The 14,161-nt window shown below is 43.8% G+C and overlaps 1 protein-coding gene across 1 annotated transcript in view; it reads right to left on the bottom strand.

Moving 5' to 3' along the window:
* Nucleotides 1–6,178: 6,178 nt before the first annotated feature.
* CFAP300 (cilia and flagella associated protein 300) overlaps nucleotides 6,179–14,161 on the bottom strand; it is a 73,563-nt gene continuing 65,580 nt past the window's right edge. Inside the window, exons 6-7 of the mRNA XM_040426296.1 lie at nucleotides 12,750–12,816; nucleotides 6,179–6,552 (exon numbers count right to left, since the gene is read on the bottom strand). Coding sequence (XP_040282230.1) covers nucleotides 6,427–6,552; nucleotides 12,750–12,816 — 193 coding nt within the window. The 3' untranslated portion in view covers nucleotides 6,179–6,426. The remainder of the gene's footprint in view (nucleotides 6,553–12,749; nucleotides 12,817–14,161) is intronic.

Consider the following 14,161-nt stretch of genomic DNA (forward strand, 5'->3'; position numbering starts at 1 on the left):
CGGACCCATTGAAAGTCAATGGGTCCGCAGAAAATCACGGAAAACGGAACAACGGACACGGATGCACACAACGGTCGTGTGCATGAGGCCTTAACTGAAATGAATGGGTCAGGATTCAGTCCATTCACTACACACATCACATCCAGACGGAAAACTTCTTGTGTGAAAGAGGCAGGCCTGCAATGTTGCTTGCGGTATGCATCGTAGAATCTTCCAACAGCACATGTACAGTAAGCACCGCAGCAGCGGGGAAAGCCGATGTACTGTGCATGCGCCAACTAAAGATTCTACGGCGTATGTGCGCTGTTACAGGGCCCAGCAAAAAGACAGTGTGAATATCTGGTTTAATACGGTTGATCCTGCTGACAGATGCTCTTTAAAGCTTGTATCATGAGAAAATTTGCACATTTCTGACATATTTTATGCTCTTATCAAGATCTCACTGTCAGTGACTAGGATGAGTCTTGATCTGCATTTTCGAAATGGAAAACAGACCCAATACTCCTTACAGCAGGGAGTCTGTTAACATATATCCTATAGGTAATGTCTGTGACTCCCTGTCCATACTGTGAGGCAGTGACAGGCCTCATATACGAAGGAAGGTATGTGTCTCCAAGAATGGTGCAAGAAACCTATTAGAGGGGATGCACCTGAGACGTGCCACCAAGGTAACCGGACTTGGTGGAGTGGAAGCCACTAGCTAAGGTGTCCACTAAGATAGCTAGTGGACACTGTTGTTACCTAGTATAGCTGGTAACAGCTAATCCGGGCCTGGCTTTTACTGGGAGTAAGCAAAGAGCTGGGTGGGTGCTTGCCGGGGGATGCGCCTTGCTCTGCAATAGATGTAGTGATGCAGTGCTGTCTATGATATGCCATTATGGCTGAGCAGCCTGACAGGAAACCTCACCAATATGCAAGCATAAGGGCATAGTATGTAGTAAGGCCCCCGAAACCTAACCACCCTAGGCAGCTCTGCAAGTGGAGGCAACATCTCTGACTTACATTCTAGGACAGGTTGCTGGCGGCCATTTAAAAAAAATTCCCGGAGAACCCCTTTAATTATACTGCTAAACCAGGAAAATAAGCAATGGCAGGAGTCTTTGCTTTGTGGATATCCTAATTGTCTTAATTGCATGTCTTCATTGGGACAGTTTCAACATTATCTGCCGATCTTCGCACCCTGCAGGCAGGGTTACCTGGTGTGTGAGTAGCCAGTCCATTCTCTTTTCTGACCACCCATGGAGGAATCCAATAGAGATACTTTTAGCCTGATGATTAGGGATTTTGGAGCTACAGACATGGCCTGAAGCTCAAGGGATTGGTGCTAAAGAGCTTTCATGCAGGTACAATAGATAAAATGTAAATTTTTGGAATCTCTTTTTGTCCAGCACCCTTGTATGTCCACTGCAGATATCCATGTGTCAGCCACAGATTTCTGTCCCGGAAATACACATTGGATTTACGGTATTAGCTGACGTGTGAACATCCCTTTAGGTGTTCAGTGAAAGGTCAGAGGTGATCATTTTTGGTCGCTAGTTATCTACTCCTTATGACCACCTTAAAGGGGTTGTGCAGCCATTTATATTGATGACCTATCCTCATGATAGGTCATCAATATCTGACACCCGGTACGACTGCTGATCAGCTGTTTGATGAGGAGGCGGCGCTCCACCTCTTGGTTCCCGACAATCCCGAAAATGAAAGAGGCCGCAGCGAAGCCGTAGCACTACATCCCTAAACAGCGGCACTCCCTATCACCCAGCTGTGCGCAGCATCCGACACCATTCACTTCGCTAAACCAGATGTTTTTACACCTTTTAAGTTGAAATTTACATAAATCTGGAACGTCCCTTTAAGTGCCATTTTAAACAGAACTTATGGAAACTGGATATTATGATGGGGGGGGGGGGCATTACAAAAAACAGCACCAACCTTTGTGCATGAGCTCTTAAAGGGAACCTGTCATGTGGATATTTGATTATAATCTAACTAATTATATACAATCATTAACTACTAAAAAGTACCTTAGATGTATTCACTTACTGGTGTGACAGATGGTTACCTCATAATATACACACAAAGATGCTGCATGCTAAGGAGCTGATTTGAGTCCAGCGTGATGTCAGTGAGTCCAGTGTTTTTTTAATTCAGAGCTATAGCCACTCCCCTGCCCACCTGCTGCTGATTCATATGGAAAATAACTGTCAATCAGCAGCAGGTGGGCGGGGAGAGTCTGGAACTCATGAATATTCATGACTCATCATTATCAGCTGGAGCTTTTCAATACAAGATGTTGGCAGATGACTGGGTCAATTAAAGAAAGTGACCCAGCATTGTGCTAAGAGAATCAGTCACTTATTTATGTTGCCCTTAGTTAGGACACCATAAAACTGGTGACAGGTTCCCTTTAAGCTGTGAAATCTGACTGAACTGGAAGAAAATCTACATAAAATCCTGAATCCTTAACGAGTGACCTGAAATTTGTTCTCTGCTTTTATTTTTAGACCCCGGCACAGCGTGATTCCCCCTGTTGCACGCTTATCTCTGGCTATCATCCTCATGAACACGTCTGATACTAAACGGTGATCTGAAGAACATATCAAAGTCCTTTGTTTTTTTGCCCTGCAGAAATGTCACATGCAGGAATCTTGTAGATCAAGTTTCTACTGTGAACCGAGGACTTGTTTTAAAATAAAACTTGAGCAGATCAGAGACCTGCAAAAAAATAAAAGGAGCAAATTTAGGTTTAGGAGTTGGCGGAACTTTTATCTCCTGGGCCCTAATGCTAAATCTGTAACCGGGCCCCCCACCTACCATGTGCCATTTATGTCTTCTTAGGTGGCAGAGGGGGCTTTATACCCCCTCAGGCTCCAGGGGCTGGGAGCGACTGTTACCTCTGCCCCTCCTGTAAGTGAACAGCTGGGGGCATTTACAGTTCCTTGTCGTGTTTCTTTTTTTTTGTTCGTCTTCTGTGAGGATGGTTTACGTAAATCTGTCAATCTGCAGGATTTTCGAGTCATTCCTGGGGCTAAAGGGAGTGAATGATGTTAAGAGATTCTTATTCAAGCAGTTTCTTAACTCCTTTGTAATATCCACCCTATGTATGGCTGATGGCGCCAATTACGGCTCCCACTGGCGATCAAAAGGCCTTCCCCGCGACGGGATTGTGGGAGAAGTTCAGTTAGTATGACAGCCGGGAGCCTTCTGAACATAGTGATATTACCATAGACTGCAATAGTATTGTTTGCAGTGTATGGTATAAAGCTAAAAATAAAGTTAAAAAAAAAGTTAGTAAAAATATAAAAGAATAAATAAAAACATATTAAAATTCAAATGCCCTCTTTCCTAATTTCATAAATAATAAATAAATAAATCGTTGGTATGACTGTGTCCGAAAAGGACGAAGCTAGTAAAATGTGAAAGTGTTTATTCTGTACAGCGAGCGCTCTAACAGGAAGATGCCGAATGGCCAAATCATCCTTTTGATCACAAAAAAAAAAACTGCCCTTACACAGCTCCATAGATGGAAATATAAAAAGGTTATGGGCAAGCTTTTTACTTTTTTAAGCAGTATTAAAACATAAAGTACAGTATATAACTATGGTATCGCTGGAATCTTACTGAACCAGGGAATAATCAATATATATATTTTTTTCAAATTCCACACTATTAATAATTTTTTCCAGCTTTATAAAATACATTGTATGGAATATTTAATGCTGCCATTAGAAATATAACTTGGCCCACAAAAAAACAAACAAACAAGCCCTCATGTGGCTTGTTATGGCTTGAGGAAGAGAAGGGAGGAAAAAAACTAAAATCTAAAAATTTAAATTATTATGGCACCCAGGGGTTAAAGGGGTTGTCAGAGAATAGATACAAGTGGGATTTTTCACCAAACAGCGCAACTCTTTCCTATACAGTATGTTCTGTCATATTCAAGTGAATGCTGAAAATCCCAGACACAACCTATGGATAAGGCCTCATGCACACAACCGTTTTTTTTTGCGGTCCGCAAAAACGGGTTCCGTAGTTCCGTGATCCGTGTCCGTTTTTTCATCCGTGGGTCTTCCTTGATTTTTGGAGGATCCACGGACATGAAAAGTGAAAAAAAAAACTAAGTCAAGTTTGCATTGAAAATGATAGGAAAAACGGACACGGATCACGGACCACGGACGCGGATGACTATCTTGTGTGCATCTGTGATTTTTTTTTACAGACCCATTGACTTGAATGGGTCCGTGAAAAAAATAGGACAGGTCCTATTTTTTTCACGGACTGGAAAAATGGATCACGGACGCGGAAACCAAACTGTGCATTTTCCGATTTTTCCACGGACCCATTGAAAGTCAATGGGTCCGCGAAAAAAAAAACGGAAAACGGCACAACGGCCACGGATGCACACAACGGTCGTGTGCATGAGGCCTAAGAGTACCACTTTGAAAAAAAACAAAAACAAAATCTTCTAATCTTAAAGGGTTGGCGACAACCTACCTCCCCTACTAAAAGGATGATACTTGCCTGCTTCCTACTGCTCCTGTCCTACGCGCTGACTCCCGCATCTCCATCTTCCGGGCTTGTGTTCTTCCTCCTTGGCACGGTCACCTGATCCTATTCAGCCCACCGCTAGCTTCAGTTGTAATATGTCCACAAGAGACATGGGACTGCTGAAGCCAGCGGTTGGCTGAAGAGGAACAGATGACCGTGCAAGAAAAAAAAGCCATGGAGAGGAATATAGAGATCTATAGGACCGGGACGACGGGGGGAGGAATGTTTATGTGCGTTCTATGAGGAGAGGGGAGAAAGTCCAATCCTTCCCTTCCCAACATCATCTGTAGGGGGAGAGTTGGAAGCTCCACATACACAGACGGTCGGCTGAACCTGCCGCTATTAGCGGGTTCGGCCTACAATACACTAATGTGTACAGGGGCCTTTAGACAACACCTTAAATATATTTCTAAGCATATTCCAAAGTTGAAGGTGAACAGTCTGAATGTATATTCTACAGTCCTTAATCATAAAATCATCAGTAAATGTACGCTAATTAAAGGGGCTAATTAAAGGGGTTGTTTTCTGTTCAGCTGAAGCCACACCCAATGTGATTAGCTGAGGAAATGATAATGCTAACCTATCTTCAGAATAGGTGATCATTATCACCTGGACGAGGGACTCAGTCACGACATCCATGCTGATCAGCTGCTTTAGGGATCCGCCGCTCTCACCAGAGCTTTCCAAGGACAGCGCCGTACATCGTATAGCAGCTCAGCCTTCGCTTCTATATATTCGATAGGTGTGGATTCCACCTGGAACCACCTCCTATCTCAAGGACAGGGCTCTGAATGTAATGGAGAGCAAGGCACATGCTCAGTGTGCCCTCCGATCGATGCTGCATACGCTCAGTGTGCCCTCCAATTGATGCTGCACACGCTCGGTGTGCCCTCCGATCGATGCTGCACACGCTCGGTGTGTGCTCCGTTCACAGCGGGTCTCAAATATGGCCTAAATGTCCCAGCTGGTAATACCCCCTTAATTCAATCACTATGGCCTCCGTTACAGCTTGTGCTGGGATTACTAACCAGCTTTATAAAACTCCTGAGAGGCAGATTTACTGATTTATGTACAGGAAAAGGATTACCTATCACTACAAAACAGGTTTACCATTCAGAAGTTTTGACAGATGGATGACAACTCTTGAAAGAGGTTGCCTAGTTCTGAAAACCTATCTCCATACACCCTATTTAGGAATCCAGAGCTAATAGAAGGGGTCCTCTGTTCAGGATCCTCATCTCTTGGCCAGTGTAAAGAGTGTCTCTTGCCCTGGAGGACCTATCCTGTCCTGTATTACGCAGAAAGCCCACTGATGAGAATGGATACCGTGTAACGCTTCATTCTCCCTGTGGTGGCGCTGTAGGGAAACATAATAAATGACCTACTAGGGTTCCCCACAGATTACAGTTTGGGGTACTTCAGCTTACTGTCAAAGGAGCCTTCTAACAAGAAGAGATTGTCCATAGAGAACCCCTTTAGAGGCCTTGAAAAGGCCCTTATTGCAATATCCAACATTCTGACAACATAGAATTGCACATTTTGGTAATAAATTCATGTTTAGGCCACAATATATAATTTTTTTTAATAATAAAAGAAGATACATAAAGTAGCATAACACATATCTCTATTCATATAATGGGAGATCACTTGAGAGATGCAAGCATGAAAAAATAAATAAATCGCAAACGTATGACTCTGACCGCAGCATGTGGCGGTTGCTAGTATAAGTCAGCACTTCCTCATCATGGATGCCCAATCCCTCGGACCTCCACCACTTGCAGGAATGAAGGGACTACTCTCCGGAGCACCATGGTTTCTCCTTCTTCTTCTTTGTCCAGCACCACAGCCTTCTAGGCCCCGTCTAATGTTCCCGGAGCTTTAAAAGATTCCCCCGCCAAAACAATGGCAAAGCGCAACAACGTGACGCTTCAGTGGGTCCACGATCAGATAGGCAAACGTCTGCTCATGAGTCTTGCTTGATGGATAGCATAATCCATTCTCATCCTGCAAGGAAGACAACAGAACACAAAAGAAAGTAGAATCACTGCTGTCACCCGAGATCCCAACAACCCCCCCGCAATGCGTACGTCACTCTCAGTTATCCACAACCCCCTTTTTTTTTTCTCTACCCAACATAACGGAGGGGATTTACCAATTATAGTTTCGGAAGCAGTTGCCAAAAATGGCGCAAAATGCGCCAGAAAGGTTGCACTTGACATAATATATAAAGCAGAACACTCCAGTGCGGAGCACATAGGACAACAGGCGAATGGTTCTGCTGACAATGGAGAAACCGAACCGAAACTGGGCAGCAGTCAAGTCCCCGCTAATATTCACCATGAATAATACACCATACAATAAAACCTAAAGGGTCCCCGTATTTTCAATAAACTTTTGATATGTCATAGCCAAATATAATTATAAGAGGGGCCCTTCTAACAAATTGGGATTGTCCAAAAGTAGAGAATCCCTGTAAAGAGGACTTTGTCACCACAAAATGCAATAAATGCGATCTAATCTGACAGCCCCGTGTTATAGAGCAGGAGGAGCTGAGTGGATTGATATATAGTTTTGTGGGAAAAGATTCAGTAAAACCTGTGTTTTATACATTTCTATCTCTGCTTTATTGTAGCCCTGTGAACCGCCGCACAGGAGGGGCACTGTGTGTACCAGTCCCTGATCACTCCTCCCTCCTGTACCGATAGCTCTTCACAGGAAGTGAAAAAAGCAGAGATAGAAATGTATAAATTACACGTTTTAGGCCTCCTTCACACGCGCATCCAATCCGGATGGAAAATGACGCACACACTGAACGCTATCGCAGACAAAACTGATTGAGCATGGAAGACCATCAGTTTTTTTCCTGAACAGATCCTGACACAATCCATATTGCTTGTGTGAAAAAGGCCTTACTGAACCTTCTCCCTCTAAACTATAGGGGTCATTTATTAAGACCGGTGTTTAAAAAGCTGGTCTTAATAACCCTTATATGTGGCGGTGGATCTGCCAAAGTTATGAAGGGGCGCCGCCCTCTACATAACTTCGGCGTATCCAGCGCCAGTTTAAATGTAAGACAGCTTCCTAGATCATCCACATCAGATCGGTGGGGGTCCGACGCTCTAGCTGTTGGGCGTAGCTCTGGCGGTGAAATTACACAGCCCTGTCCACTATGTAGTGTACGCAGCTGGTAACTGCAGCAGAACTGTGTCGTTCTGGCGCCAAAGCTGATCGATGGGGGTGCTGGGTATCAGACCTCCACCGAACCGATACTGATGGCCTATCCTAGGGATTGGTCATCAATTGTTGAGTCCTGGACAACCCCTTTAATGGATAGGTCATCAGCATCTGATCAGTGGGGGGTCTGACACCCGGGACCTCTGCCAATCAGCTGCTTGAGAAGGCGTGGCTTATCCGAGGCCAGTGACATCACAACAAATCGATCATAAGGCCTAGACTCAGCCAGGGGCTGACTGGCCATAGAACCTACAGAGAAAACCCCAGGGGGCCGCCCTAGCCCTCCTCGCTGCTGCTGGCTGGGTACATAATGATCTGATGGCTTGAGTGGTAATTAATGCTGGGGTCATCAGGTACTTATGAACCTGGCTGGCAGTTGCCTCCTGAATTCAATTGTATCTTAGTCCTCAGGGTATACATTTCAATACTGCGGTGGGGCAAGGGACTTATGGCTCTCTGCCCTGCTGTTGACCTTCATAGGCCACAGGCCACTATATGACGCAGTGTACAAATGGAGCAGGGAGACGGGTGTCTCCGGACGTAGGTTGGAAAAGGCCTGCACAGAGATGGCAACTTGGAATGGCAATCAGGTGTTTTATTTGTTTCTTCTTTGCTTGGCCACTCGGGGGGCATACTACTGGGGGCCATTACTAGGTGAAGTCCACGCAGCATGCTGAAGGTAGGGCTGGCTTGGTGCTGTGGTCTACATCTCAGCTCCTAAGCCCCCTGCTCCATATTTTAAAGGGGTTGTCCAAGCCTTTACTACTGATGACCTATCCTCAGGATAGGTCATCAATATCAGATCGGCGGGGGGTCCGACACCTGGCACCCCCGCCGATCAGCTGTATGAGGAGACGGTGCGCACGTGCCCATCTCCTCATACAGCTGATTGCCGGGGATCTGATGTCCTGAGGATAGGTCATCAACATTAAAAGCCCGGAGAACCCCTTTAATTAGAGACAATAGGCAGCTATTGATGGCCACCGCAGAAGAGCAGCTTCGTGGGCAGTATATTGTGCTGCACTGTGGTATTGCTGCTGCCTACCTACTTGTGTTGACCCCATCTACTTGTGTTGGCCACGCCTACAACATGGGGGCCACTTTTATTTATTTTTTTCAGGGCCATTTTAAGTTCCCAGTCCGTCCCTGGGCGCAGCTCAGCCCGATTCACTAGAATCGGGTGTCGGACCCCCAACGATCACCTAGTAATCAGTTACAAATAGTCGGGTGACCCCTTTAAGGCTAGAGCATGATGGCTACTTGTGCAATCAGTCAAACTATGAATCTGCATTGCAGCCAAGCAGAGGGCTGCTCTTGTCACTTGGCCAATCCGAACATGGTTGCAGTCTGTAAATCGACACTGCGAGCGAGTGTGGGATACGCAAAAAGTGTTATTAGTGTGTAGTATATACCTATTATGTAATGCTGTATACAGCGTCGACCTTCAGGTCTGGTACAGGAGATAATGTAACTACATCCAATGTCAATGGCCGTACCTAGAAGCCTTTTACAACTATGGTGGCCATACACCTTCAACAGCTGTCGGCTGAACGATCTCCTGGCCTTCAGCTTTCTCTCCTGACTCCCGCGTACACATAGACGTTTGGTTCATGTGTATGCGTTTTCGGGGGGGGGGGAAGAAAGCCGCTGACAGACACCTATGGCGACTCCTTGTCTCTTGGGAGAACAAAAGCACCAGGCGAAAAAATAAATAAATAATTCACCGATCCCCAGATGAGGTCAGGGGAGTGTCAGGAGCTCTTCATACACATTAGGACCTGTTCACCTCTCGTTTTTGCTTTACGTCAAGCGGATACGTTTAGATATACAGTAAAACTAAAACAAAAAACTAAAAAAACTTATAGAAATGTATGCAATTATGTGGTTCTATCCTTTTTTTTAACGTATACGTTTGACAGATTTGCATATGTTTCAATACATTTTTTTATTTTATTTTTTTAAATAAAGATATAAAGTGTATCAAAGGAAGTAGGAACTATCTGGATAAAAACAGATACGTTTTAGGCTACTTTCACACTTGCGGCAGAGGAATCCGGCAGGCAGTTCCGTGGCCGGAACTGCCTGCCAGATCCGTCAAAACTTATGCCAACTGATGGCATTTGTAAGACTGATCAGGATCCTGATCCGGTCTTACAAATGCATTGAAATGCCGGATCCGTCTTTCCGGTGTCACCTGGAAAAACAGATCCGGCATTTATTTTTTTTAACATTTATTTAACATTTTTCCGGTGTCATCCGGAAGGACGGATCCAGCATTGCGGTATTTTTGAAGGCACTAATACATTTCTATAGAAAAAAAAATGACGGCATTCAGGCAAGTGTTCAGTTTTTTTGGCCGGAGATAAAACCGTAGCATGCTGCGGTATTATCTCCGTCCTAAACAGTCAAAACGACTGAACTGAAGATATCCTGATGCATCCTGAACGGATTGCTCTCCATTCAGAATGCATTAGGATAAAACTGATCAGTTCTTTTCCGGTATTGAGCCCCGAGGACGGAACTCAGCGCCGGAAAAGAAAAACGCTAGTGTGAAAGTACCCTAACGGATGGAAATGTATTGTCTTATGTTTTCATCCATCTCTTATTCACTGCAATGTAAAAAAATAAAATAAAAAAAGTATACGTTTCTGTACATTTTTATTTGAAGGGCAGAAAGCGTGGCATGCTGTTATTTTGTCCTGCAAAAAAAAAAAAGAAGTACAGAAAAGTAAAAAGCATGCACTTTTCAGCTATGTTTGCCCAATTATAGTCTATGGGTACGTCAAGTAAGGGGCTGTTCACATCTCGCTTATGCCATACATAAAGGGGATACATTTGTAAACAGAATTTTTTTTTGACGTACCCATAGACGATAATTGGGAAAACGTAGTTCAGAACTGCATACATTTGACTCCCTTTGTGACTGTTTACGTTTCTGTACCTTTTCTGCAGAACAGGATAACGTAGCACACCACGCTTTTCTGTCTTGTAAAAAAAAAAAGTATAGAAACATAGAATGTGTCGGCAGATAAGAACCGTTTGGCCCATCTAGTCTGCCCAATATACTGAGTACTATGAATAGCCCCTGGCCCTATCTTATATGAAGGATGGCCTTATGCCTATCCCATGCATGCTTAAACCCCTTCACTGTATTTGCAGCTACCACTTCTGCAGGAAGGCTATTCCATGCATCCACTACACTCTCAGTAAAGTAATACTTCCTGATATTACTGTTAAACCTTTGCCCCTCTAATTTAAAACTGTGTCCTCTTGTGGTAGTTTTTCTTCTATTAAATATTCTCTCCTCTTTTACCTTGTTGATTCCCTTTATGTATTTAAAAGTTTCTATCATATCCCCTCTGTCTCGTCTTTCTTCCAAGCTATACATGTTAAGGTCCTTTAATCTTTCCTGGTAAGTTTTATCCTGCAATCCATGTACTAGTTTAGTAGCTCTTCTCTGAACTCTCTCCAAAGTATCAATATCCTTCTGGAGATATGGTCTCCAGTACTGCGCACAATACTCCAAATGAGGTCTCACTAGTGCTCTGTAGAGCGGCATGAGCACCTCGCTCTTTCTACTGGTAATGTCTCTCCCTATACACCCAAGCATTCTGCTAGCATCTCCTGCTGCTCTATGACATTGTCTGCCTACCTTTAAGTCTTCTGAAATAATGACCCCTAAATCCCTTTCCTCAGATACTGAGGTTAGGACTGTACCACTGATTTTATATTCTGCTCTTGGGTTTTTACGTCCCAGGTGCATTATCTTGCACTTATCAACATTAAATTTTAGTTGCCAGATTTTTGACCATTCCTCTAGTTTTCCTAAGTCCTTTTCCATTTGGTGTATCCCTCCAGGAACATCAACCCTGTTACAAATCTTTGTGTCATCAGCAAAAAGACACACCTTACCATCGAGGCCTTCTGCAATTTTCGCTGATAAAGATATTAAACAATATGGGTCCCAGAAAGGTACAGTTTTTTTTTTTTACGTTGCCGTGAATGAGAGACGGATGGAAACGTTAGACAATGCATTTCCAACCTTTAAACGTATCAGTTTTTATCAAGATACTTCCTTTGATACACTTCAAATCTTTATTTTAAAAAAGGTTTCACAAAAACATACACTTTTTTGTTAAAAAAAATATAATACACAAATGTATTGAAATGTATGCACATCTATCAAATGTATACATAAAAAATTAAATAAGGGATAGATGACCACCAAATTTTTTGCTGTATGTCTAAGGCTACATGCACACGACCGTTACGTTTTTTGTGGTCCGCAAACCGCGGATCCGCAAAAAACAGAAGCCGCCCGTGTGCCTTCCGCAATTTTACGGAACCGAATGGGCGGCCCATTGTAGAAATGCCTATTCTTGCAAAACGGACAATAATAGGACATGCTATATTTTTTTTGCGGGGCCTCGGAACGGAGCAACGGATGCGGACAGCACACAGAGTGCTGTCTGCATCTTTTGCGGCCCCATTGAAGTGAATGGGTCCGCATCCGAGCCGCAAAAACTGCGGCTCGGATGAGGAGTCGAAAAACGGTCGTGTGCATGAGGCCTAAATTAGGGATGGCCAACCTGCGGCTCTCCAGCTGTTGTAAAACTACAATTCCCACAATGCCCTGCTGTAGGCTGATAGCTGTAGGCAATCTGGGCATGCTGGGAGTTGTAGTTTTGCAACAGCTGGAGAGCCGCAGGTTGGCCATCCCTGGACTTGACGTACAGCAAAAACGAGATGTGAACAGCTCCTAACTTGTCATCTGTTCCCAGCATAAAAGGTGGGTCTTTAGGCCAAGGTCCAGATAAAAAAAAAATCTCATTTATGAAAATTACATCTTTATGAAAAAAAAATTGTTGAAAAGTGATTCTCTCTTTGTCTATTTCAGTCAGTGTTAGGTCACGTCCTGGCACGTGGGGGAAGATCAGAAATGACTAGATGCAGTAATGGAGACTTACATAGGCCGATACTTTGAAGACAGAAGATATGATATTAATCTGTTTTGTCTCAGGATCCTTTTGAACACTAAAAAGAAGACAGAAATAAAACATTTTGTTGAACATGACAAAAAATATAATTTTTCTTCTCTGATCTCGTTAACTTTCCAGATCACGTCAGGCTGAACGAATATAGGGAAGAGAAATCATGTGTCTCATTATTTTGTGAACGCAGTAGCCCTTTATTTTATTATTCTTTAAAGGGGTTGTCACATGAAAAATATTCTACAGTTTTCAAACCAGCACCTGGATCTGAATACTTTTGTAATTGCATGTAATTAAAAATATTGTACAGCCACTGAGTTATTTAACAAAATCTATCTGTATAGCGCCACCTGCTGCCTTTTTTTTTTCTTTTTTTTTTGTCCGGCTTACTGAGAAGGTCGCACATGCTCAGTTTCATCCTTTAACTGCCTCCTGAGCTGTGATAGGGAGAGAGCTGCAGCAGAATGGACACGCCCCCTGAGCTGCAGCAGATAAGACACTCCCCCTGCCAGTGTGATATAAATCTAGCAGAGCAATGAATGTGGAGATCTCTGGATCCATGTGAGGTACGGGGCTGGTTCTAGCTTTGTTAGAAATAAATTGTTATGCACTATATGATGTCTGATTCTCATGTTTACATCAATCATAACCCCTTTAAATACTTTCGGGGTGAAAGGGGGACGCCCATATAGGAGGCACACACTTCATTCCTCTATTCTCTTTACAGACAGCAGAGCAAGGTGTGCTATAAGCAGCTGCAATGAATGGAAGTTAAAGGGGTTGTATCATCTTTAGCATTGGTGGCATATCGCTTGGATATATCATCAATGTTAGATAGGAGCAGGTCTCAGAAGTGGGCCCCCCAAAGTGAATGAGGGAGCACCAAACATGTATGGAGTGCTCTCCATTAATTTCTATGAGAGTTCTGAAAATAGGAGAGTGGGCATGCTTGGCTTTTTTCTGAGGTCCCTTATAGGTCAATAGAGCGTAGCCACGATTCTGGAGAGTTGGGACCTGCACCTATCTGAGATTGGTGGTATATCCTAGTAGTATGCCACCAATGTGTGAGATGAGGAGCTGTCACCTCTCCAGACATGTCTGATTCAGTAACTCTTGCATTCCCCATGTAATAACAATGTATTCTTATGACCCTAGGTCGTGCAATCCCTTCTATTATTCCTGCTAGGAATATACGAATTCATTACCAGCAGTCAGCAATAAAGTCCACTTGAGTGTTACTAGTTGGGGGATGTTCCCCTGCACTGTCTGATGCTATCCAATCAGTTCTGCCAGTGTCAGACTGTGCAGGGACCCCCCCCCCCCCAACCAGTAACACCCAGGTGGACCTTCATTGCAGACTGCTGACAATTCATTCATAAACTTCTAAT

This window comes from Bufo bufo, chromosome 3 (assembly GCF_905171765.1).
Source record: "Bufo bufo chromosome 3, aBufBuf1.1, whole genome shotgun sequence".
NCBI classification, from domain to species: Eukaryota; Metazoa; Chordata; class Amphibia; order Anura; family Bufonidae; genus Bufo; species Bufo bufo.